This window comes from Buteo buteo, chromosome 18, assembly GCF_964188355.1.
Source record: "Buteo buteo chromosome 18, bButBut1.hap1.1, whole genome shotgun sequence".
Lineage (NCBI taxonomy): Eukaryota > Metazoa > Chordata > Aves > Accipitriformes > Accipitridae > Buteo > Buteo buteo.
In genome coordinates, this window is record NC_134188.1 from 4,511,618 (window position 1) to 4,536,528 (window position 24,911).

Sequence of the window (24,911 nt, forward strand, 5' to 3'; positions counted from 1 at the left end):
TGAACTAAACCCAGCACGAAGCGCTCACCTGTAACCTACCTGCCGGGAACGAGCCCCTTCTTCTTGCCGCGGTGACCCCCTCCCCGCTCCCTCGGCCACCCCCAGCCCACGCCGTCCTCCGGTTAACCAAAAACCCCGCCGGTTCCCCAGCTCTTCCTCCGGCAATGCCCTCTCCCCCCCAGCCCGGGGGCTGCCGCCCGGCCCCCCCCGCCGGAAGGACCCCGCGGCGGCGGCCTCGCCCGCCGTTCAGCCTCTTTCATTACAGCGGCGGAGGCGGAGCCGGGCGGCCGGCGCCGGAGGTGTTAAAGCGGCGGGGGAACGGGGGGCTGCCCGGGAAGCCCGTTGCGCCGCCTCACCTCGCCTCGCCTCGCCTCACCTCAGCCCGCCGGGGCTGCTCCAACCGCGGCGCGGGTGAGTGCTGGCGCCCGCCGACGACGGCGGGTGAGAGAGGGCCGGGGGTCGGTAAAACCGGGACCGGGGCGGCTCGGCGGCGGTGGCGAGAGGCGGCGGCGTCCATTTTGCATGATGCAACTGGGGCGGCGCGGACGGCTCCCGGGGCCTCACCGTCTCCCCTCCCGCCAAAAGAGCCGCCGCCTCCATTTTCTCTCCGTAGCTTCCTTTAGCCGTTCCCGGCAGGTCCTTCCCGCAGCCTTGCTGGGAGCCGTCCCTCGCCTCCCCCGACGCTGGCGGGGCGGTCTCCCAGCCCCTCCGGTGAGCCTGGGATCCCCCCCCCCAAAAAAAAAACCACCGGCGGGAAGGGCCCTTTGCTCGGTGCGGGGATGGGACCTGCCACCGTCGGTGCCCGGGCGCTGCCGGAGCCTGTGCCCCTGCGGAGGTGGGCATTGCCGCCTACAGCCGCGCTTTCCCTCTTCCAGGGCAGCGTTGGGACACTCACGAGCGCACGCATGTTTCCCAGCTAACCCCGTTTTTTGGTTTTGTTTTGTTTTTTTTTTTTTGCTTAATTTTTGCTTTGCAACACAAGCGGTGCCGCGGAGGGCGTGCTTTGCCGGGAGGTGAAGGCCCAGGTGTCAAGGAGAAACCGTTGGGCCGCTTGCCGGATGGTCTTTCCGCATCCAGGATAGCTCCTGAGGGGCTGCTGTGCTTTGCTTGCTCTTTCAAACTGCAAAAGAGGCCGAGAATTTACTGAAAATGCAGGTATCGTTCGTAGCGCTCGAGTCAGCCCCGTACCCTGCAAGTTGCTGCTGTCTGCTGCTCCTGAACCTGTTCCGGTGGAACAAGGACAGACACTTCTTTCCATTTTGTTCGTCAGCATTTTGCAGGCAGCTGGCCTGACTGGCAGATGAGTTTCTTTTTTGCATATGTATGTGTGAATGCTTGGGGCAGGTGGGAAACCCGCTAAAAAACCTCAAGAGGGGTTTTGTGTATAGCTGAGGCTGGACAGAGGGATTGGGACAACGTACAGAAATGCTAGTTAGTTCTGTTGTCAGCTGCTAGAAGCCTTAGTTTTGGAGCAGGGTGTCATCGTCATAGGTGCTGTACAGACTCAGAAAAGCAGTTGCAGCTCTTAAGAGTTCACAGGCTGAAGATCCAGGCCGAGAAGAGCCGAGGTGATTGAGAAGAGCCGAGGCGATCGCAGTGCTGCAGCTTTATGAGTTAACTGTCTCTTAGCTGAGTGGTTTTGCTACCTACGTGTGGTCATTGACAACTGTTAACTTTGTACTTGAGCAACAGCCTCGTGGTGATGTCCAACTTTGGGTGAACCAGTGGACACCCTGCCTCCCTCTGCCCACCTCGGTGGGCTCTGCTAAGCCGTGGGGGCAAGCGGGGAAGACGTGGTCATGCGTGGAGGTGTCGTGCGGGCCCCTCTGCGGTGGGACAGCCCTGCCTCCCGAAGCTATTCACTCAGTGATGCTCGGCTGTTTGCTGTCTGCAAGTCAGAGGCAAACATGAACACTTGGAGAGAACAGGCAGAAACTTACCTTTCTGGTCAGGTACTCTGTGGACTTCTGTGGCCTTCAGCAGTCAACCAAAATGTCTTTTAGATAGGATTTCCATCTGATGCAAAAGGGGAGGAACTGCATAGCTGCAAGTGCCGACCCCGGCACAAAGAAGGAACGAGCTCGTTGATTGCCACAGCTCTCGAAGGTTATTTGGCTTTCAAGTATTTTGAGTATCTTGCATTTTGAGCAATCTGAAGGGGACAGACCTTGACTCTGCTCCACCGCATGCGTGTTTTCGGTAGTCACATTTGCTTTGAAATAAACCCATTTCCTGAGCAGGAGGACTACTGCGTGTTTAGTCCCTGACTTAGGCCAGTTTGCTGGATGTGTAAAGTTTTGAGCCTCGCTGCTCGTAGGCTTGTGCTTATCAGTAAGGAGATGTGTTCAGAAGGCACTCCTTGTTTTGGGTGGGCTGTAACGGAAACCTGAGGCCAGCTAGGCTGCTAATTCAAGCAGTTTGGTTGTGAGTGTGGGAGAGACGTGTGATTGCACATATGCAAAATGCTCTTGACTCCACGTGGAGAGAAAAGGATTTGCTATAAAGAACGAATTAGCTTAGACAAAAGAGGGAACTTTTAAGTCTTTAATCTAACCAGTTATCAGAGTAAGCAGCTCTGAGTTGTATTTTTGTCAAAACCTTTGTCACTCCCTCTTTTTTTTTTTTTTCTTCTTTTCTTTCCTTCCTCTTTTTTCCTGTGTGGTCTACTGCCAGATTTCAGGTAGAGTTCCCCCCCACATGGTAGTGTGGCTGAGCTCTGTGTCTGTGGTTTAGGCTGTGTGACAACGTGAGTGAAGGCTGATGTGTGCTGATCTAGCTGGTGTTGAGTGCAGTTGATGGTCTGGTCTGTGCAAGAGGGAGGGCAAAAAGGTGTTACGGTCATTGTTTAGTCTCAAGTGGGAATGAAGATGGGGAAAAAAATGCTTCAGGTGAAGGACGGCAGGGATCTCATTGCAATTACTGCCTCTGCTACCTCTTGTTCGCCCTTGATCTATCAAGTTCCTCAACCTTGATCCACCATGACAGGTTAATGAGACTTCAGTGGCCTTTCAGAAGTGTCGCTTCCAGTTGTATCCCAGCTTTCGGAGAGTAGAAGACAAAGTGGTGACTTTAATTCTCTTCTCTTGGCCCGTATCTGCGATGCTAAAAGCATCAGTGTGGAGCGGGGCAGGAGGAAAAGAGGGTGATTTACTTTGGCAGCAGATGTGCCAGGTGGATGCTGGCTTGATTCTGGGTGAGGTTTAATGGCTGAGCCACCATGGTGCCAAAGGGCAGATGAGGATGTGGCGGAGCCCCTTTGCCTCTCCTGGAGGCTGAGCTAAGAAGTCCTGCTGACTTAACCGAGTATGTGGAGAAACTAGTGGCATTGACCAGCAGAACCAGGAGGCTGGGCAGTGTGGAGAACTAGTTCAGTGGTTCTGGGCAGAGTTGGTTGGGGTCAACTCCAGTCAATACTGATCCGGATTTAGTAACCCAGGGTGCATCTTCCCTGCTATCTACGTTGGTGTGTTTGGCAGTATCCTAGGGTTTTTTCCATTACCTGCTATATCCTCATCCTTCGGTATCCTAGGGCCAAAATCCTTGCAAATCTGTCGTGCTGAATCGTGTTGAAGGCAGAGCTCATCTGGTCAAATGTGGTCATCTATATCCAAGGTATTCAGTCCTGACTCATGTTATCCAACCCCTCCTCTGGCTGACTATTCCTGGGATATGATTTCTCTCAGCCCAGTATGCTAAAGCAGATGAGTCGTGACCTGGAAGCTGCTTTCCACTGACATTAGGGGGCATTAGCTTGGATGTAAAAGTCTGCGCTATAAATGTCTAAGTGTTTATCTCAATGAACTTTTGAGGTTCTTGGATTCCTCAGTGACTCTGGAAAGAGCCATGGCTCTTTGCACTGCAGGTGGGTTTGTTCTGGTACTTGAGCATTCCCTCCTTGGTGCCATTGTTGCAATGTCACTGGCTACTTAAAGGTACAAAAAAAAAAAAAGGAAAGAAAAAAGCATAGCTGAATCTCCTGGTCAAACAAAACATGGGGGCTATCACCTGCCCTATGATAGGTGCACTGGTTGCAGGATTCCTGACAACTGTCTGTGGTTCCTGGGCAGTTTGGGGGTGTCAGGGATCAGGAGCTCGGGCTCCCACCTTCCTGCTGCAGTTTGTAGAAACCTCAGAACCCCACTCGCCCTGGCAGCACTGGCTGGAGCTGCCTTCCTTCGATGGTGGGTCAGCAGCTGCTGCTCTTGCCAGGGTCCCTGACTCCGCTGGAGACCACCGAGGTGGTGGGTCGTAAATCCTGAGAGTGGCGTAAGATACAGAAGTGCCTTATTTCAGAGTTTCCAAAATAAAATACTGTGAGATTTTTGGTTCCAAGTACATTTTTGAGTTTCTGTTTTTTTTTTTTTTAACTCAAGGGAAAAACAGTTCAGAAAACTTTATTTTTGTAGAGGTGCAGTTTTTGTGTGTTCAGGAGTTGCAGTAACTGCTATAGGAAAAAAATGTGCTACTAGCTTCTTCGCTGAGCAGGATCCCTTGTGAAATTTTCCTGTTAATCTAACCTGTTCCTCAGTGCCTGCCATGCAATGTCTTGACCCCTTTTCTGAGAAATCCATGCAATTGCTATATTTAATAAAATACTAAATTTATTACTGTCTACTTAATGGTAGTATTTAGCTTCGTATTTTCTTATACCTTTCTCCTGTCTTTTTCTGAGATGAGGAATAACTCTTGGGTTCGCTTTCACCAGACCTCCAGACAAATACCCCAGTTGTCTTTTCTGAGCTGTACAGATTTTGCAATTCATTGCCTCATTATTTTCCACATCCTTGTAATTTATTTGTATCTTTCCTTGTAGATCTTACTGGCCCATTTAATTTTTAAATTACAAGGATGAGGATTTTACTTAGTATCCTGTTTTTGAGGACTTGCGATTAATTACTGTCCTTACTTGCTGAGCAAGCTATGCTTTTCGTGAAGTTTAGTGGCTATTTGACAGTCAACCACTTCTGGAAGTTTATTATAAGCCACTCTGGAGTTAAAAAAAAAAATGAACAATGAGCTTTTTATTTAACTAGGGTTTGTCCCTGATACTGATTCAGGCAGACAGTTAAAATCCTCTGTACCAGATCATTTTTTTTATTCCTGGAACCGGTTCTGTCAAATGAGAAGGTGTTCTCAAAGTAAATAGCTGTGTGTGCCATGCCCCATGTTATTCCTGGCTGTGTGCAAGCCTGACTGTCTTACGTTGCCAGGTATTTTAATATAGGTGAGAAGAACTGACTTGTAGGGTAGATGCACATCATCTCTGGCTGCAGTTGTGCCTGCTGAGAAGTTTGCCGCTGGCGGCTGCTCACTGCCATCCCAGTGGCAGAGGCAATTGCTGCTTCAGTTTTCTGGCTGATAGGCTTGAGACAGCTTTCCTCCGACTTGTTTCAGCTCAAATGAGGCTGGGTAACACAGGCTGCTTCAGTGGTAGGTCTTTGGGAACTCAAGTTAGCAGCTAGGTTACGTCTTTGAAGTTTCAGCTAGCAAAGTAAATGGTATGGTATGTCTCTAGAAAATATTTGCTAACTCAGGTTAGCAGTGTTCCAGTGAAGTGATCCGGGATGCTGCACAGATAGCTCAGTGCATGGAGCAGAGAGGATAATGATGTCTGGGAGGTAGAAGGCAGTGGCGGTATCAAACATTTGGGGATATTTACCTCTGCAGCTGGTGCACCTGGAGCCGTAAGAACGCCGGTGTCTACACTGATATGGTGCTGCTCTGCATGTCTGCAGTGGACCACGTGGGTTCGGTGGTTTGATTAAACCAAAGGTGAGTTTGCTTTGGCTGTGGGGCATTTGTGGGGTGTGGTCTGGTGCCACGTTCTATTGCTACAGAAGAAATACCATGCAAAATCACCTTTAATTTTATGGGTAAAGCATGCTGAGATATCAGGGCTTGGGAGAACATGCTTCCACAGGATCTGCTTCCTCAAACTGCCTCTGCAGTGGGGTTGGGAGGTGGTATAACTTTGTGGATAGCGGGGGAACAGACGGCCCTCCTGTGAAACCTGGAGTCAGTAAGAAAAAACAATTCTGCAAAATAAGAAAGGGGGGGGGAAGTACAAGCTATGAACCATAACAAAATCAGACCACTGGTAATGCTAGTAGTATTTTCATTTGGGAATGCTGATGTGGGAGGTTTATTCGGATGTGTATGTGGCAGGAGTAAACTAACTGTGCAAGAAATTACTGTGATTTGGTAAATGAACTGTTCCCTTAAGCTGAAGAAGAGCTTGCTTTTGTTGGGTGAAAGACTCTTAAAATAAAATAGTTGGAAAAACTGCATTGTTGAGTTTGTAGAACTAGGTTATTTTGTTGAAGTGACAGTCTCATAAAGCAGTTTCAGCTAGCAAAGTAAATAATGCGGTGTATCTTTAGAAAATACTCCAGAGGGGATTAGTTGGCTAGGGTAACCAGAATATAGTCTTTCATCCTTAGATTGCTGATTAGACTCCACTCGAGGTTGCACGCTGCCTGACAGCTGTTTGATGACCCATGTGAGATAATTCCCAAGCAGGGGATGCTGCTGCATACTGCACTCTCTGGTTTTTTCCTTCCAAAAAGTTTGCAAAACAGGGTGACCTGTAACATACGTGTTGCAAAGATTTTTATTCTTTGTCTCACTTTGCAGTGAGAGTCTGTGCATCAGACTGGTTTGTGTGCTTATAGCTTCTGAAAGCTGAGAACAGGCCATTAAGAAAAACACAGCAAAATCAACCCCTCTGCTTTTTTGCTGTACCTAGAGCAGCAACAGAACGGGGGTTTTTTGCACATTATTTGCAGTAAGAATCATGTAGCTATTAAGAGATATTGACAATGAATGTATAATATAATTGTCACCATAGGAAAAAGAAGCCATGTAGTTGAGGACCCGACTAACTTGTCCAGAACCATTGTAGCAACCCATTGAATAAAGGCACATGGATGCTGTACAGAAAGGAAGTGATCAAAACAGGTATTTAAAAGTCTGTCTTCCAGTTGCTACCTGAACTTGGCTGATAGAGGTTTGAAGTGCAAAGGTGCCGTACCGTTGTATATCTGCCCGTGCTGACTACAGGTGCATTAGGCAGGAACTTTCTGGCTGTACAATCTGCTGGAAGAAAGGAGCAAAATGTTCTGGCACCTCAGCAAGAAGAAAGCGTAACACCCAGAAGTTGGCAACTGAATGATAGAGTAGGGTGGAGGTGCCACATCTTGGTGGAGAAAAACAATAGGTGTTTGTTGGGATTTTGGAAATGAGAACTTCTGTGAGATTAGACTGGGAATTTGGCCTGTAGCATCTTTTCAGTTCAGGAAAGGTACCAACACAAGCAATAAAGTGAAAAGTGTAACAGTTAAGCAACTGGAGAAGAGCAGAAGCAAAATCTTCATGCTTTGCCCTGAAGTAGCTAGCATTTCACTCTTGGGCAGTTGTGAAATCCAAAGCTTTGTCCAGAAAAGACTCTCATTTTTGAGGAGCACGAGTGTAAGGGGGAAACTGTTCAGAGACTTTCATGTCTTTCTATTAACTGTCCACAGAAAGACAGGTCAAAATTCATCAAGGTGTTTTTGCTTCTGCTGGCTCTAAGTTCAGTCTGTTTTCTGCCTTGAGGAGTGGTCTAGTGGAGTTTTCATAGATATCTGCTACAGCCCTGCAGTAGCTAGGGAAGGCAGGCATCTCTGGAGGATCATTCCTCCCATCTCTCCTCCAAAGGGATGAATTTATACCTGGAGGTGCCTGTCTTTGCCTTTTGGTTACAGAGGGGAGTGAGATGATACCCTAAGCCCAAATGTTTGCTTTGGAGTTGGCTAAACCTAGTCAAGAGGAATCCTGCCCCTCATAACCTGGTTGGCACGTGAAGAAACCACAAGGATGTCCCCCAAGGAAACTTGTGTAAGTGATGAAGCCACACTGTTGTGCTTTGTCTGCTCCTGGTAAACCATCATAGATGCTAGAGTACTTCTGAACCTGCTTTTTCCTTCGAAGGAAATACCTGGAGAGCGCAACAGCATGCTGCAGGGCACCATCAGAGGCACAACAGCAGCTGTTTGCTTTTCATGCTGCTGTTCAGGCCCTTGGGGGGAAAATGCTAATTATCATTTGTTTCAGTTATTTTGCTTTAAAACCACCAATATTTTTTTTCCAAGTCCCAGTACAGTGGAGCTAAGCAGATTATTTACAGCCAGTAGTTTGTTTCCTTCCTGCTGTTGCTTAAAGAGGCTAGCAGCAGCAGAGTTTATTATACTTCAAAGTTTGTTGTTCTAGATAAGTGACATGGGGAGAGATGGCACTGTACGTGCTCAGAAAAGTACGTTGAAATGTATAATGCAACATCTCTCGGAGACTGTCGTATTTAGGTCTCTCTGCATACCCTCCCAGCCCTGTAAATATAATGAAGACTGATTTCCTTTGATGCTGGAATGATGATGTAGAAAAATATAATAAAGTCTTTAGAACGTATTAGCAGACTGGATTATATTAGTCATTTTTCTCCCAATAAAAAGTGCATACTTACTCCAAACACTGTACTTTTGCTGATAGGGACACAATTATTTTTAAGGATAGCTGCATAACTTCCCTTGACAGGTCTATGTGCTGGATGGCTTCGCTTACCTCTGTTACTGGGTTCTAGGTGCAGGTTTTGGGGCAGACCAGGCTTCTGCATGAGGGACAGGGAGGTGCAGGTGGCAATTCCAGTAAAATCAGAAATCTGAGTAAGATTTTAGCCTACAAATTGGACAACTGCTAGGCTGACGGGGTTTAATAAAAAGTATATGGTAAATCTTTTTTTTTTTTTTTTTTTTTTTTTTTTTTTTTGCTTATGGGAGTTAATCTCTTCTGTAAGGTGACTTGCACTTCCGAGGGAGCCAGAACAAACTCCTTTCATGGAGAGATGTGGGTTGTGAGAGCTGGCTTTCTGCCGCACAGACAGCAGAACAAGCTGTAAGGCTGGCTACAAGGTAATGCTGCTCCTTGTGAAAAACAAGCGGCTGGGTCCGCGCTGTATTTTGCAGAAGCCTCACGGCTGGACTCAGGCCAGATCTACCAACTTTTTGCATTTCTTACCTGCTGATATCTCTGCATTGTCCCTGCTCTCGCTGCTCCTCCAACTATCACATCCTTTAGTGATAGTTATGAGCTTTCTGCCCAAATCCCTCTTGGGGCTGGCCAGTATGGAGCCCCTGTGTTGAGGGGGTGCAGGGTCCCTCTGCACAGCATTGTCAGCACTGAGACCTGAAACGCACGGCTTGTGGTCTGGCTCCCGGTTTGGCTGGTGGGTGTCATCTTTGCTTTTTGAGGGGAAAAAACCAAAACCAAAACCCCAACAAACTTCAAGTTTTGACTCAATCCCAGGCAGGAGTGGGAAGCCTTTTGTCATACTTTGAGAAAGGGTCTGAGATAAATATGAAACAGGCTGTGCTTGGACATCTTTTTTCCCCAACCCCTCCCCATCAGCAGCCTTGAACATTTGGGTTAGATGGAGGCAAAACTCCCCTTAGACAACAGTTTTCCTGTCAGGGAGCAGGGAAGAGCCGAACAGTGAGCTTGTGGCTGAAAAAATAGAGTGTTTACCTAAAGCAAACAAACTCCACACCTACCTCACTGTGAAATGTAATTCCACATCAGTGTTGCACCTCCTTTCTGATAAGATTTATTTAGGTAGAATATATCAAAGCTGGGCTGTGATATCTGTGTGTGAAAACAGGAGTGGTTGGTTACCCTATTGTCAGACCAGTCAAACATCATGCTTGTATCATTTGCCATGTTCTGTACTTATTTTAGGCTTAAATGCCTAAAATGGATGCAGTTTTCAGGGGCATTTTAGTGTAAATCCATCAGTGCTTAGGAGCTGCAAAGTCTTTACAATGATGGCTTGTGGGATTATTTGCAAAACATTTCTGAGACTTAATTTTTTTTCCCCACAGTCAGACTAGTAATACCATTTCATACACTTTTTTTTTTTTTTTTTTTTTTTAATTAGTTGTATGGTCCTGCCCTTTTGAATAGGGGATTTTACTAGCTCTGGTGGTGTATGGGACTGAAGGACTGCAGAGCCGGGCAGGATTGGGTCAAACACTGAAATGACAGCGAGTGACTTCTGCAGCGTCAAGTTTTAACAGCAAGCAGGCAAGCGCGTGGGCGAAGCTGCCATGGAAACTGCTTGTAGTGCCTGCAAAAAACCCACCAAACTCTGCATCGCTGCTATTCCTAAACACTAGTCCGTTTTTAGCCGCCCTCTCCCCTTGTGATGACCGGGAATATTGCGGAGGGCAGCTGCCTGGGAAGGGGAGGAAGGTGGGAGGATGATGCAATGCCAGCAGCTTGTTGCAAGCCTGAAGGCGGCACAGGTAGCAGTGCTGACCAGGCTGGGAGAGCCAGGGTGGGCAGTTGTGGCTGGGATGGTTTGATCTCGGGCGAGAAGCATGTGCCCACTGCCCTGCCGTGGTGAGGGATGGCCGAAGGAGCGGTGCTTCCTCGCAGGCTGGGAGGCGAGCAACCCGCTCGTTTCTGGGTGTGCTGGCTGCACTCCTGGAGGGCTGTTACCCCCTGCCTCAAATGTGGGCTGGCTTTTATCACCTCCCCTCTCTTTCTCCTTCACACAGCCCCGTGCTTTACCTCCTCTGCTCCATCTCTTTGCACCGTCCTTGGCTCCCATTTTGCTGTGGGTGTCTGTCTAGACTATACTGATGTAGACACATCCTGTGGTCCTGGCAGCCAGGCTCAGCAGCCGCCCTGCCCTGCCCTGCCCAATTCCCCTCCCAAAACAACGGTCCCTGGTGAGGCATGTGTCATGGGCTGACGGGCAGGGAGGGTCATTAACCGTCAGGGAGTTGGGACATCGCCATATCCCAGTTACACGGGAAGTGCGGCCACACCTTTGGTGTTCAACATCTCCCCCTGCCTTGGTTTGGGCTGACCGGACTGCCTCAGGTAGGGCTTTCTCCTGCGAGATTCTCCGCTCCTCGTGCTCTTCCCAGGCACCAGGGCACTGGCAGCCCCTCCGAGCCATGTGCTGTTGGCTCTTTCGGCACCGAGTGACCCGGGTCAGCGGGGTATGTCTGGGGAAAGGGCAGGACTAGTCGGATTGGACGCAAGCATTCAGTCATTGCTTTTAATCCAGCACGAGTGAGGGCATCGACTCTCAGGGGGAGGTCTTCCCGAAGAGCTCTCCAGTGGGAATTACTTGTCTGCTAGGCAGTTGTCAAGAGCTACCCCTGAAACTGCAGACACGCAGCATCGTCTCTGCTGCAGGAGAGTACGTGGCTGCACACACCAGCCGAGGGGGGTGTGTGTGAAGTGCTTGTCTGTGCCTGCAGTGATGGAACACGTGGGGCTTGGAAGGAGCTGATCCCTCCCGAGCCCTTGAATTGGGGCTGGAATGCGGGAATACTGGGTCTGAAAGCAAACATTTTAGGTCCTTTCACACTAGGCTTCTCTTTGGTATGGCATAAATCATGTTCACAGAAAGCTTTAGTAATAGGTCCGTAGTCATGCAAGTGCCCTCAGAAGGCTATAATATATTTTTGAATGCAGCTTGCTTGCTTAGTGAGAAATTAATTTTGGTTTCTTCAGAAAAGGGAAGTTTTTCTTAATTCTTCCGCTGTGTTGAGTCACTGCCCAACAGCCACATCAGGGTGCAGGGCTGGCAGGTCTAACTCGGGAGGTCTGTGTGGGGCAAGCCCTTGAAAATGGCCTCAAATTTAGTGGAAAAACTCCTGGATTAATGAAAACATATTCTAATTACTTTCTAATTACTTTATTTTGATTGCATAAGCCCAAAGGAGTGATGTAGCATAATTTGATGAATCATAGAATGGTTTGGGTTGGAAGGAACAGGGACATCTTTCACTAGATCAGGTTGCTCAAAGCCCCCTCCAGCCTGACCTTAAACACTTAATTTGCAAACACAGTTACCCAAGGTTAGCAAAATCTTTCTTAGAAGCCTGAAGTCATCTTGGTGTAAGGCACAGGGAGCCCTGTGACTTGGCCACGTACAACTTCTGCTCCCCTTCCTCCCTGAACAAGTGCATCCAGCACAGGCTGAGCTCCCCTTTCTGCAAGTTATTCCTCCAAGGAGAAATTTACAGAGCATTTCCTCTAAAAAAGCCCTTCAGACACTTCCACCTCTTGCAGAAACACTGTTCCTGCTTTCCAAGTAAAGGAAAGGGTTCCTTTGCTTTGAGTCAGTACCCGTTATAGTAACAGAGGAAGTTTTTAATTGGGACAGCAGCATGGTGATAAGCCGTGCACCAGTGCTGAGAGTGTGCCTGTTTGAGAAACATCTGACCCGCAGACACGGTGGTCCACGAAGGTGGCCAAAGCCTGGTCCATGCTCAGGCAGGATGCCCGCGGGCCACTGCGCAGGGGTGACCGGAGTCTGCTGCTGCCTCCAGCTGGAGCTGCCACTGCTCACCACGAGCTACTTGCTGGCCTCTGCCTGCTCCCCAGCTGCTCAGGGACATAGCAAAATCCACTGGTTTATACCCACTTTGATCTGCCCCTTGTCCACACCTGAAAATCCCCACTCAGCTGTCTGCCCTTACTCCTGGTGAAATGATGGTGTTCAGGGAAGTCTTCTCCTTCCTTCTGTCTGTCTGTGTGTCTCATCGGATGTGTCCTATGTCTGTGCAGGGTGGTGTTTGTTGTTCTGCATGAAGGTTGAGGCTCTTAATATTTTTATTTGTTTGTTTCCCTGCTACTGTTTTAATAATAAACGAATTTCTGTCTGTCTAACTTGCTTCCTTATCTCCTAAGGGACGTTTCCCACCTACTTCCAAGGACTATTGTCCAAGGACCATGACTGGAACATGCTGAATGGCACAGCCAGGCATTTTGGCTAAGCAAAGCTTTGTCTTCATTTTATCTGGGTTTAAGAAGACAGAAGCTCACTTATTTAATATTGTTTTCCAGAGCATAAATTTTTTTTTCTGCTCGATACCAAGGCTGAGTCCCTGGCAGATTACGGGTGATGTGTCACTCTGAGTAGGTCCCTGGCAATCTGTCTCAGGCTTTCATTTGGGAAGTCTAATTATCAGTGGAGATCCCCTCGGGTTTTATGACAAATTGAGGAGTTAAATCAAGTAATTTTCTTGCAAAGTGTTATTTGAAGCCATGCTGAGGAACTATTTGAGGAGACTGTACTAGAGCTGGTGGGAGACTTTTCAATTAGGTGCCTTTTCATCAGAAAATAGTGATTCATGTAATGAGAGAGGTGTGATGCCCTTTATCGGCTAGGCAGAAAGACATCTCCTTAACTTTTTGATCCCTGAGGAGCTGTGAGTGGCAAATGCGGCGCTGCCCTCCTCCTCCTCCTCCTCTTCCTCCTCCAAACAGCTGAGTGCTGCTTTGAGCTGCCAGAGGATCCTCACCAGCTGAAGTCCGAGGTACGGGCTAAAAGGGCTGAGGGCACCGAAGGTGCCTTTCGCTGGATGGTACTTCCCAGGTGGGAATCCATCCTGGAAAGTGTCCCATCCCTCTTTGCCTCAGCTGCTGGCTGCGGTGGCTTGCCACCCAGTTCATTGTAGGCACAGCATTGGGTTCATTTCAGCGATGCTGTTTGCAGCACAATTCCCCAGGTGGCTATTTAGTACAGCTACAGGGGCGATACGCAGTAGCCTGGTGAGAGGAACATCTGTTTTCATGGTTTAACCCTGCCAAAACAAGCATGCTGTCTGGCTGCACCTGAGTCTTCCCTGCTTTGAGGCAGGATGCACTATATCCAGTTTGTGTCTAATAGGTATTTCTCTAACCTGTTCTTGCCAACACTTGGGTGGTGGAGGCTCTCATCTTGTATCCTGTCCCAGCCTTTCATTGTGCCCACAGTTGGAAAGTGATCATAATGTCACATTCCCTGCTGCAAATTAAGCCTAATATGTTGTGTGTTTCTGCAATAGCTAAGGAGGGGAATTAATGTCTATCCAATCTTTTACCTGTTGAGTGGCTTACTGTGTGCCACGTTTGATGGAAATCACAGCTGAAGCCTTGTGAAGAAGAATGGACATCACTGAAATGCCATTTTGGAGATTTTGAAGCTTGAATAGTGGGAGGTTGAAGCATTCCCCTCAGACCTTTCAGAGCAGGAATCTCCCTCCTTTTATTTTGGTCAAAAATCACTATAATCATTTCAAAATGAGTTTCATGTATCACCACAAATAACCCAGATTGAGTTTTCTGCAGGTATTGAGTGAAAGCATTGCAGTTTGCCTGCTTTTAAGTTTTGGGGAAATTGAGACTTCTTGTCTGGACTTGGGGAAAGGAGGGTCTTTGACATCTCAGAATTTGTCCTGGGATGGGAGAGGAATTTCTGACCTTTGTACAGCCAGTAGCTGTGACAGTTTGGAAAACAGGCGGGTAAGCTGCAGCAGTCCTCCATTCTCCTGAGGCAATGCTGGAGCACCAGCACCTTCTTCATGTCCAGCGGGATTTGGTGTTCCCCTTTCACTAACTGATTGCTGGTAAGTGGTTGGCATAGGGATTAGAGAGCGTACCTCACTGCTCCTTTTCCAATGGAAGAAATTCTCCAGGGCTATGAGATGCCTAGAGAACAGTGGGAGATGCTGCCTTGGAAATGTCCCTCACACTTCAGGAGCTTGAGGAACAGAAACCTGCACCATCCCCAGCCGTCTGTGCCTGCGGGCTGGTCCCCCAGCACCACTTCCTCGTGCTGTTAAAGCAGATGTGCTCAACAGAGGAGAGTAATACGGTCCCCTTCTTACAGGCAGTGTGTCTTTAAGCAGGTGATTAAGATTGTGTTTTGTATACACTGCACACCCATGTGTGTGTGCCCTTATCTTACTTATAGTGTGTAGTTTATATTTAACTGGATGGCTTCCTTCTTCTGAGTAGCAAATACCTTGCTAGTGGCTGATCCTGGTTTTTAATGACAGAATTGGCAAGAACTATAACATTTAGTATCTATATATACACTGATATAATCTACATTTTTGTAATGTATGTTGAGATATATGCATACATATGCACATGTGTGAAAAATAAAAAATAAAATTATGATAATCAAGAAGGGAACAATTTAACAGCACAAGGACAAGATATTTGTTGCCTGGTTAAAATACTTCAGCGGGACAGCATCCCTTTACACACAGTGAAACCAATGCAAAGAATTACAGTTAGTTTGGTGGCTTTTGGCTTGGACTCCTTGCCATTAGTGCTACTATGGTGGGATATCTTCCAGCTTCGCATAATGCTAATACTTGGTCATTCCTTATTTTCATCAGCCTTTTTGCTGGTGGCAGGCATCTGCAAATGGCTATGACCACAGCCTCTGAGTTGGTTCTTAGCACTTGTCCCAAGTGTGTCCTCTCTAAACTGCCTGCCTTGTCCACCACAGCTGATGAGCACACAGACAGACACATCTTAGGGTCTGATGCCATGTCCTTTGCTTGTGCTTCCAAAAATCTTGAGATTAAGTGTTCAAGTATCTGTGGGGAAAGTTCAGCATCTGCTGGAGCCAACTCATCTCTGCTCTGTCACTTGTTGCAGAGTAACGTAACAAAAATTGGAGGCTTTCTAAGGCAAGACTTTTTGGAAGGACATATCTGACACAATTCCTGCTTTATACTGTAATGGATCACACCTGGGGCTGACGTGCCTTGGGAACTGTTTACTTTCCTCATTGGATTTCTGAATGATGCTTCAAAAAGCATTCAGTGGTTCTGGTCTGGTTCCTTACAACATGACCTCTTTGCATCTAGGAGTCTACAGTCAAATCTGACACCCCCAAAATATCTGTAATGTTAATGGCAGTAGTTGGAATTGAGGTTTTCCACCTCTTCTTTTTCTGCGTAGGACTTCTCTGTGAATCGCGCTACCTTGGGGATGGAAATAGCAAAATCAGCCTTTCGGAAAGGGCTCCCAAATGGGTTTGTTACCTGTGTGCTGATGAAAAAAGTTGGCATCATCACTACATGCTTATTCAGGGAGCTGACCTGTGTTTAAAGTAAATACAGAGCGCCAAACCCATTCCACGTTGTTTGCCAAACATACCAACATGGCATAAGCACAAGCTCTTTGTTCTGCAGACTAGTAGCAGTGATGGTACGGCTGTCTGGGGGATAGATTTGTTGAAGACCAAATGGATACTGAGGAAAAATAAGACTGACCACAGGACATCACTTTGCTGTAAGAGAAGGGTACTGATGGCAGTAGAGGTTTCCATGTGTTTCAAAATGGATATAAGCATATGTGGGACAATGTTGAGTGGGGATTTCTGCTTGTGCTTCCTCCAAGGAGGTGCCCGGGGAGTTCATTGGATGTGCAGCGGGGTCGGGCTTGGGTTTTCTTCTTTCTGTAGTAGAAGGCTCCTTGTTCTGCATAATCAGCTTTAATTTTATGCTCTTCTGCAAATTGGAGAAGAAAATTCTCAGGAGCAGCAAGGCCTTGAACTAGATAAGGAGTGGTTTTCCAGAAGCTGAAACAAATTGTAATTGTTTAGGAAGCGATAGTACTGCTTATATAAAATGGTGCCCTGTCAGCTTATTTTTACACATGGTGTTTTATGTTTAGCTGGACAGATGTTTGTTATGGTTTACTTTTTGCTGTTAACCAGATGCAAGATTGCTTATTTTCTTACAGGATTGTTTTGAAGAATGTCCCTTTTTAAAATGTTGTTAATGGGGAAGGAAATCTATCAACCTGATATAATAGGTATGTTAACCATTAGATAAGAGGAGGAAGAATATCTTATTTTATTTGAAAATACAATACAGTCAAGGCACAAGAATTTGGACAGGGAACAAAAGTAACAAACATAAAATGCACTGTAAATAAAAGACAAGGACCAGTAGCAGTGGGTGGAATTTGGCCCCTATTGAAGTCAGTGGGAGCTTTGCCATCGACTTCAGCGGGACAGGATTTTACCCAAGGATGTGGCCCCTGCCCCAGGGTCCACCCTACTAGGTTATCTAGGTGCATCATTGTTTCCCGCTGCTCTCAAAGCCCTCGGCTCTTTCTGAAACATGAAGGTGCCCAGAATCTTGGGGTGAAGCCATTCCCTACCCAGGGTCTGCGCGGCCGGGGCTTGCAGCTCAGTGTTTCTCCTCAGAGAAGGCAGGAGTGAGAGCTCGGTGTGTGCAGAACAAAGCTAATCTGTGTTCATTCAGATCAAGCTTCCTCAACTTGAAGATGCTTTTGTACCATCTGGTAACATTTCTGGAATAATTTATATTGTTTTATGTGATTAGGACTGCGTTATGCCACAGGAATACTGACCGTACATTCAAAAAAAGGCTCATCGTTTCAAGTATGGTTGGGAGTGGGAGTGAGAGGAACCAGCCCAGAACACATTTCCTCACTTCAAAGGCAAGAACGGCTGTTTCAGAAAGCAAGATCACAGCCAGATCCAACTTCTAAGGAGGGAAAAATCATAATCTCCGCCAAAATCACCCTTTGATACAATTGCAAAGGTAACAAATGATATCAGAGGAAAGGCTTTGGGCAGAGGTGTAATGGCCCCTGTACTGCATCCTGATAAACCAAAAGACTGTTCTCCTGAAAAAAATCCCACTTGTCTTTATTGAAGGTCTCTTTACCAAGCTACAGTGAATATGATTGAAAGCAAAAGGTTGATTTGGTACCTGCTGTTTCAAAAGCAACAAAAACATGTAAGAGATGCTCAGGATGGTGATCAGTCATCTGTGAGATGAAGGACAGCGCTCCCTGTGAGGGATGCAGAACATGTCTGCAGCTTGGGTACCGTGCCCTGTACCCAGCTCCCCATCTGTTATCTATGGGTTGTAGGAGGTATTTTATTCACAACAGAGACACTCAGACTTTCCGATGCTTTTTGGGCAGGATGAAGTTGATATCTTGATCTTGAGATCACCCAGAAGAGCACTGTCTGCTGGCATAAAGCCAATTGCAGGATGTTGGCCTTAATTTCCACATCTGTCACAATTAAATAGCCCCTCTTCTAAACAAATTATCCATAAAACACAGTTCTGCTTTATTCTCGATAGCCGTAGTACAGCTGTGAACACCTGTAGATATGCCTGAGGGAGCTTCAAAATGAAATAGTATTGAAATACGTTTCTTGTGGGATACTCTTGAGTGATATATAAGCTTGAAATAATTCACTAGATTTTTTTTTTTTTTTTTAATGAATAAATCCTATGTCCCCCCTGCCCCCAGAAACCTTGCCAAGTTCGTGCCCTGATCCTCCTTCCCTGCAGCGAGGGGCTGTTTCTCTTCTGGGGACGTTGCCCCTCCCTGGCCCTGTTCTTGCCAAAGAAGTGATTTGTGATGACGTGTGTGGCAAGGGAGGGCATTGGGTACCAGATCTGCCTTCATTTTCAATGCAGAGATAAAACTCCCATTGGGTTGGGACCACTGAGTCATGTTCGCTTTGCAAGGCATCAAATTTAGTTAAATTTGAGTCAAATGGCTAGGTAGGAAATAAAACGTCTACCATTATTGTTGGGTAGTGCGTTTTTGAAGCAGAGGCCTTGAGCTAAATCCTGAAAGAGACTTATCATCCACAGCTCCTTGGGTGTCAGTGGTGATGGAAGGAGGAGGGAGAGCGGCTCTCACCTGCGGGCAACCTTGGTCCACCTCCACCTGGAGGCACTTCCTAGACAAAGTCAATGTCAGGCTGTGCACAGCCTGACCTCTGCCTTTTGCTTTTGTTCACCACAGAGCATGTCCTCCTTAGAGCTTTCTGCAGTGTATGGAGACAGCAGGTCCCTTACAGACTGCAAGCAAGCGTATCGTTAGTGCCATCTAGCTCTTAGGGTTAGCACCATTGTGTGGGCATCGTAGAAACCCACGTGTTGAGGAGTGAGTGCACATCACAAACCTTTTCATTCTGCATATTACGTGGCCCAACCTTGCAGGATACCCTCCTCCCTCACATTGATTTTCCGTGTAAGAAATGTTCAGCAGCTTGTAGGATGAAACCCAGTATGCTCAGCAAGGCTGATGTCAACTCGGAGGTGCAAACCCTGAGGAACACAAAATAACGTGTAAGTCACTGGGATTTGGGGAGGCCTGGACCTGTAGCCTCGCCCAGGGTGATATGTCTCAGGAAGATCTCCTCCGAGCATCTCTGGTGTTCCCCTGTGGTTGGTCCAGCTCAGCCTCAGGGGTCCATAAGGTCCTGCCCAGGGCCTCTGTGCAAAGGGCAGACGAGCCCTGCCCAGCTGCACTGCATCTCTGCAGACCTCCCTGGCTCATTGCTCCGCTTCTCGCTGAGCTGGGCCATCCCTCTACCTCCTTTCCATTTTCTGTGTTTATTAATAGCCTTGGCTGGGACTTTCCTGTATTCTTCTGTGTTGCTTCAAACTCCTCTGTTCAGGCCATTGAATGTCTAAACCTTGCCATAAATACTGACTTAGCAAGAAGTAAACTGTTTTTCACCAGTCCTTTGGCATTTCTTGATGTTTCTGTACTGCAGAATAAACCCATGTTTGTTCTGAAATCCAGAGTTTGGTTCTGAGTCAAACTGGTCCTGACTTTCACACTAGCTTTGGAAAATAAATCCAGTAACAAATCTCCTGTGGGTATCTTGCTCATAGGTGGGTGCAGTTTATGGCAGGGATTTCTTTGTTTTGTTTTGGAGGGCTTTTTTAGTATCTTCTGTAGCATTTTTTTCTTGGTGCATAGCACTGGGATCCTCCCCATTTCTTGGAGGTCCAGACTGAACATAAACCACCACCACTGCTGAGCGGGGTGGATGAGTTAGCCCCATTGCTGTGGTCTTCATAGGATGCAGCCATCAGTGGGATCTCTGCATCACTTTGGTGGGAGTTAAGCAAAGCCTAAGACTTGTGTTGTCCTAGAAAGCAAAGAAATTCATAGCGGATTCTCCAGTGCAGTGCTTTTCTTGTCACCTTACCCCAGTTCAAAGTTCAGGACTGTCTTGTCCCTGCTTTGGGGAGGTGGGCAGGTGTCCAGCCACAGGCATTCCTGGCTGACACAAATTTGGATAAGGTTCAAGTGGGAAGGAGACTGCCTGAGCAACCTGACGTATAGATGCACTTAGGTAAAGAGGTCTGTCTTCCTTCTGAAGGGAGAAGATCATTTTCCCTCTCTGTGTGCATTGGGAATTCCCATGGTTCATCAAATGAGATTTTTGTAAGATTGGCCTGAAACCTGCCTTTCTCCATTAGTCTAAATCCATGTCTCTTGGGAGTGTGTTTGAGAGCTGTTGGTGGAGGAGACAATTCCTGACACGGTGGGGCTTATAAGTCCTCAGCCTTGTTCCTGCAGTTGTAATTACTTTCTCATAGTAGGGGAGTTAGCATAAGGCCAAGAGAAAAGGATTTAAGCCAGAGCTTATAACTGGTGTCTTGGAAAAAATGAAGAGGATTTTTGATTCTGTAGTTGATGCTGTGGTGACAAAATTGAAGCATGGGATTTAATAGCTGACTCAGTTTATTAAGTTTCTTAGCATGTATTTTCCCACCTTTTACACTGGGTTTTACCTGGAGCTGATGAAGTACCAATCTCACTTGACCATACTGTAAATTGCATTTAGTAATATTTTTGCCTACACATTATTCTCAGCATACTATTGATGTTAGTGTGCGATGTATACTGCTGTTCCATTATTGGTATATGAGGCACTGTTCATTGGAATGTGAATGCGTCAGTCCAGCATTGCATCTAAATAAAAGAACCTTTTCCTTTTCCATAATTAATGAAGAAACATTTAAAAACCCTGCTGCTGAAGCTGGGCTTAATGGTGCAATGTGGATATCAGGCTGGGGCTTCTTGGAGCTACAGGATGCAGTCTGAGATGGAAGATGACATTCATCCTTGCTGGCTGTGTCCATGTGAGCAAGTAATGCAGTCTGTAGATTTTCAGAGCAAAGCAATTGCTGCTGAGAATCTGATGTCTGCCTGACAGATCTTACAGGGGAGGTTATCCTGGACTAGCTGTTCCTCCAGGCTGAGCACCCATCAGGTGTTGGGATGCGTTACATATGCCCCTGCAGCGTCCTTAGGTTTAGGTTCATCCTGGTAGTATCGGGTTTGTGCATGCCACGAGCTCTTTGCAGTGTGAACCAAAGCCTAATAAATGGGGCAACTGGGACATTCACTCTTATGCTTAGAACAGAAATGCTAATGGGCATTAAAGAGTTGAATGCAGGTCTTATAGTAGTGATTTTAGTGCCTGGAGCCAAATGTGTTTGTAAAAGCATGGTCTGTCGTTGTCAGTGCCAGCGTTGTTACTCTGGCTTAGGTTGCCTGTTGTCTTCGGTTGGAGCATGGCACTGCAGGGACGTTCAAAGCTTCTTGGTGCTTGTCACAAGTGTTGGATTTCTTCCACTGGAGGCCCATTCAAGGTGAAGAACATGCCTTGTTACAGCTCCCCCAACGCTGCTTTATTTTAGTGCGTGCTTTTCTGTGTATATGAATTAGGAGTAATCCAGCAGGTCCTATGGAAACATCCTACTTGTGGAGAGCACCATATTATCCAGCTGCCAAATTCTGAATGAGGATGATGATGCTGGGATGAAGGTGGGATGGCAGAGTGTGGCCTGAGGAAAATGGCTACAGCCAATGGGAGCAACACTCAGAAGAGGAGGGTCAGGGATGGGTAATCAGAAAGAACGAGGGCATGAAAACGGTGGTGAACCAGCAATGTGAAACTTCTGTCAAAGTAGGAGGTGGTGCCCATTGACTGGAGAAGAGCGAAGAGATAGTGAGTTTACCTATGAGAGACAGGCAGTTTTATTTGATAAGAGACACAGGGAAGGTGGGGGACCATTGGTTTTTTACTTCTGAGGTTAAAGGGAAGAATGATAGCTGTCCTTGATCTTGACTTCAGCAAAGCTTTTGATGCGATGCCACTCAGAAAGTTGTTTACAAAGATGAGGACTAGTAGGAAACTGGCACAGTGGAAAAGGGACTTTTTAGTGAGAAGTCAGGGACTGGGAGAGGAAAACAGACACTGGTAGATGGTCACCTTACCCCAGTTCAAAGTTCAGGACTGCCCTGTCCCTGCTTTGGGGAGGTGGGCAGGTGTCCAGCTGAAAGCAGTGGACTGGATACCCACTGGAGTTCTTGGTGGTTGCTCTTGGGATGCTCTTGTTGCATCTTCTGATGGTTCCTCTTGATGCAACAAGCAGAAGGGTGCTGATGGGATACACTGCTGCTCAGAGGGTGCTTCAGAGGTGAACAGTTGCAGACCTGGCAAGGGACTGCCTGTGTCTTTGGGGCTTGCATTGCTTACCTTTGCAAAATGAAGGTTGAGAGGTTATGACTGATCTCTAAAGGTACGCTGGGGTAACCACCCGAGTGGCAAAAGGCCATTCTTGGCACAAGAGCATGTGAATGAACGCTGCATACTGAAGCATTTTGGCTGGAGAGCAGAGGAGTGTTGGTGGAGCTTTCTGACAGTGGAGATAATGCACCTAGAAATTTTAAGGGAAGGCCTGATGGTACATCATGGTTGCCCGTGACAAACCGGGGCTAGACTTGGTGGTGTAAAAAGCAAGAAATTCCTTCTAATGCTGTGCTCATGGATTCAGGTAATGCTGTGAGGAGGAGCTCTCTAGCTGTTCTCTAGAGGCAAGGACAATTTTGAAGCAATGCACTTAATTTTTTTTCAGAAATGGTAAGACAAAACTTGCATACTCAGGCAGTGTCCAAGGACATAAATCTTGAAGGGACCGACTCCCTAACAGCACCGGTTCCACAGATGTCCTCAAGGAGCTGACCCCACTGCTGGCCATGCTGGTTTGACCAGTTGGAGCTTTTAATGAGTGCTATCACTGTCTGTGTTAGGTGGATGCCTATGCAGATGGTCGAATTTGTAGGCTTGGTGAGTTGCACAGCAAAATCTTCCCATGGTGTAGCACTGCGAGATGTGTGTCTCTCATGGCAAGAGAAACTCTGGAAGGATTTCCTAAGGGATCCCTCCACAGAGAGGGGTTTGCTTTACCCTGCTGCTAATCCCATCCTAAGGTCCCAAGCAGGGGAGCTGCACCTGAACTGCTCACACGCTGAAGCTGCTGCACGTTGCTGTTTGGCCGTGCCAGCAGGTCCGTACATGGGAATAGTGCAGTTGCTGAAATGGGACCACGGCTGGAAACCCTGCCCCATGGTTTCATTAAACACCCCTGTCCTGCAGTGTTTCTGTTCTGAGTGGGACAGGGACGTTCAGGGAGCCCCACTCTGCTCTTGCTTCAGTTGTTGCAAATGCAAAATAGCTTGAACCTTTGCCTCAGTGTAACGAAGTTAAATAGAACTTGATTCTACATGTCCTTTTTCCTAAGTATATCTGTTTTAGCCTGCACAGTAGTAGGCAACAGCAGCCTGTGCTAGTGCCTGTGGCTGGAGCTGGAGCTTAGAGATGGGAAATGTCCCAGCGGGTCTGTTTGACTGCAAATGGTGTCACTGACTGCAGCATGTGGTCGCGTTGTGCTCTAGGGACAGTAGCACGTGTGGTGCCTTATTCTGGGATGTAATGCTCACATCTTAGTTCACCCTGAGACTTAAAAAACATATATAAGTACGTCTCTCTATGTATATCTGTCTTTTTTGGTTTTTAATTCCCAGCCCAGGAAAACCGCTCTGAAATCTGAAAGATGGGCTTTGTTAATTCCTTGTGCTAAGCCTAGGTGAAATGCTGAAGGAGACCTTTTGCCATGTAAAAAGGTGGAAAGTGGGAAGATTAATTTGTTGAAATGTAACAGGGCTGTAGCAGTGTACCTGTGCAGTGATGGTGCTCTGGGGTGTATCCTGGTCCAGGTAATGATGGCAGCATCTTTCTTGCAGGCCCAAACACGAAGATGGAGTGTCAGAAAATTATCAATTTTGGAAACCAGCTTCTTCGCAGGAAAAATGTGGACTGCACTCGAGAAGACAGTCGGCTCTCACGATGCCTCAACACATTTGACTTAGTGGCTCTGGGTGTAGGCAGCACTTTGGGTGCAGGTGTCTATGTATTGGCTGGAGCCGTGGCACGGGAGAACGCAGGACCTGCCATCGTTATCTCCTTCTTGATTGCTGCCTTGGCTTCAGTGCTGGCCGGACTCTGCTACGGAGAATTCGGTGCTCGAGTTCCTAAGACGGGATCAGCTTATCTCTACAGCTACGTGACCGTGGGCGAGCTGTGGGCTTTCATCACAGGGTGGAATTTAATCCTCTCCTATGTTATCGGTAAGTACGGTGGGTGCGCTGCGAGACCCTAGCGTCAGACCGGGACAGCAGCCCAGTTTGTAAGATCAGCCTTGTTTGGGCACATGCGTTACTGTTACAAAATAGGTGCTGCACTCTTGCACTCACTGAGGACTTCAGGACCCGTCTGTGGGGCATGTTGTTGTTGGCTCCTGTCAGTTGACAAGGTGAGTGGTGTGCTGTGGGCTGAGAGTTTGTCCTGAAGCTGGATTATTGCTGCTACAGCTTCTTTTGAATCTCTGCGTCGTCCCTGTGGCATCCCAGGGAGCAAAAGCGTGTCCTCTCTGCCGAGAAAGAAGCTGCTGATGGAAGGATACTTTTACACAGCAGCATCTGTACTCCCAGCTAATAAAGGATTAATTCCTGGTCCCTTTGAGACCTGTTTAAAGTATCTGGAGATCAGAGTTTTGTTTTGTGAATGGCTGCAGGATTAAGTTTAGGATGATCTGCTGGTTCACAGTCTCTGAAACGTCCAAATCAAATCCCTTCTAAGCTCTTGACTCCCACTAGGTGAGGCCTTGGATCAAGCTCAGACCATGCAGTGTACAACTCAGCCGATACATTAAAACTAAGCCACACTTTGCTAATTAAGGATTGTGTCTTTTCAAGCACATTCTGGGCATGCTGCTTGTCATCATGCCTGTAATTAAGGCTGCAACCAACTTGCCAGTTGAGAGCAAAGACTTACTAGTTAAAATGAAAACCAATGTTATGCTAAATTAATGAAGGGAGAGGTTTTTTTTTAAATGCATTTTATGGGATGTGTAAGTGCTGCCTTGGAGATTAGT

General features: G+C 47.2%; 1 protein-coding gene across 3 annotated transcripts in view; it reads left to right on the forward strand.

Annotated features, from left to right (window-relative positions):
- The first annotated feature begins 299 nt into the window (after positions 1–299).
- Positions 300–24,911, forward strand: part of SLC7A1 (solute carrier family 7 member 1) — an 80,371-nt gene continuing 55,759 nt past the window's right edge. For all 3 annotated transcript variants that reach the window (XR_012653505.1, XM_075050663.1, XM_075050662.1), the window contains exons 1-2: positions 300–411; positions 23,722–24,105. Coding sequence is in view for 2 of the 3 variants with exons in the window: in XM_075050663.1 (XP_074906764.1) it covers positions 23,736–24,105 (370 nt within the window). In the remaining variant the exon portion in view is untranslated. The remainder of the gene's footprint in view (positions 412–23,721; positions 24,106–24,911) is intronic.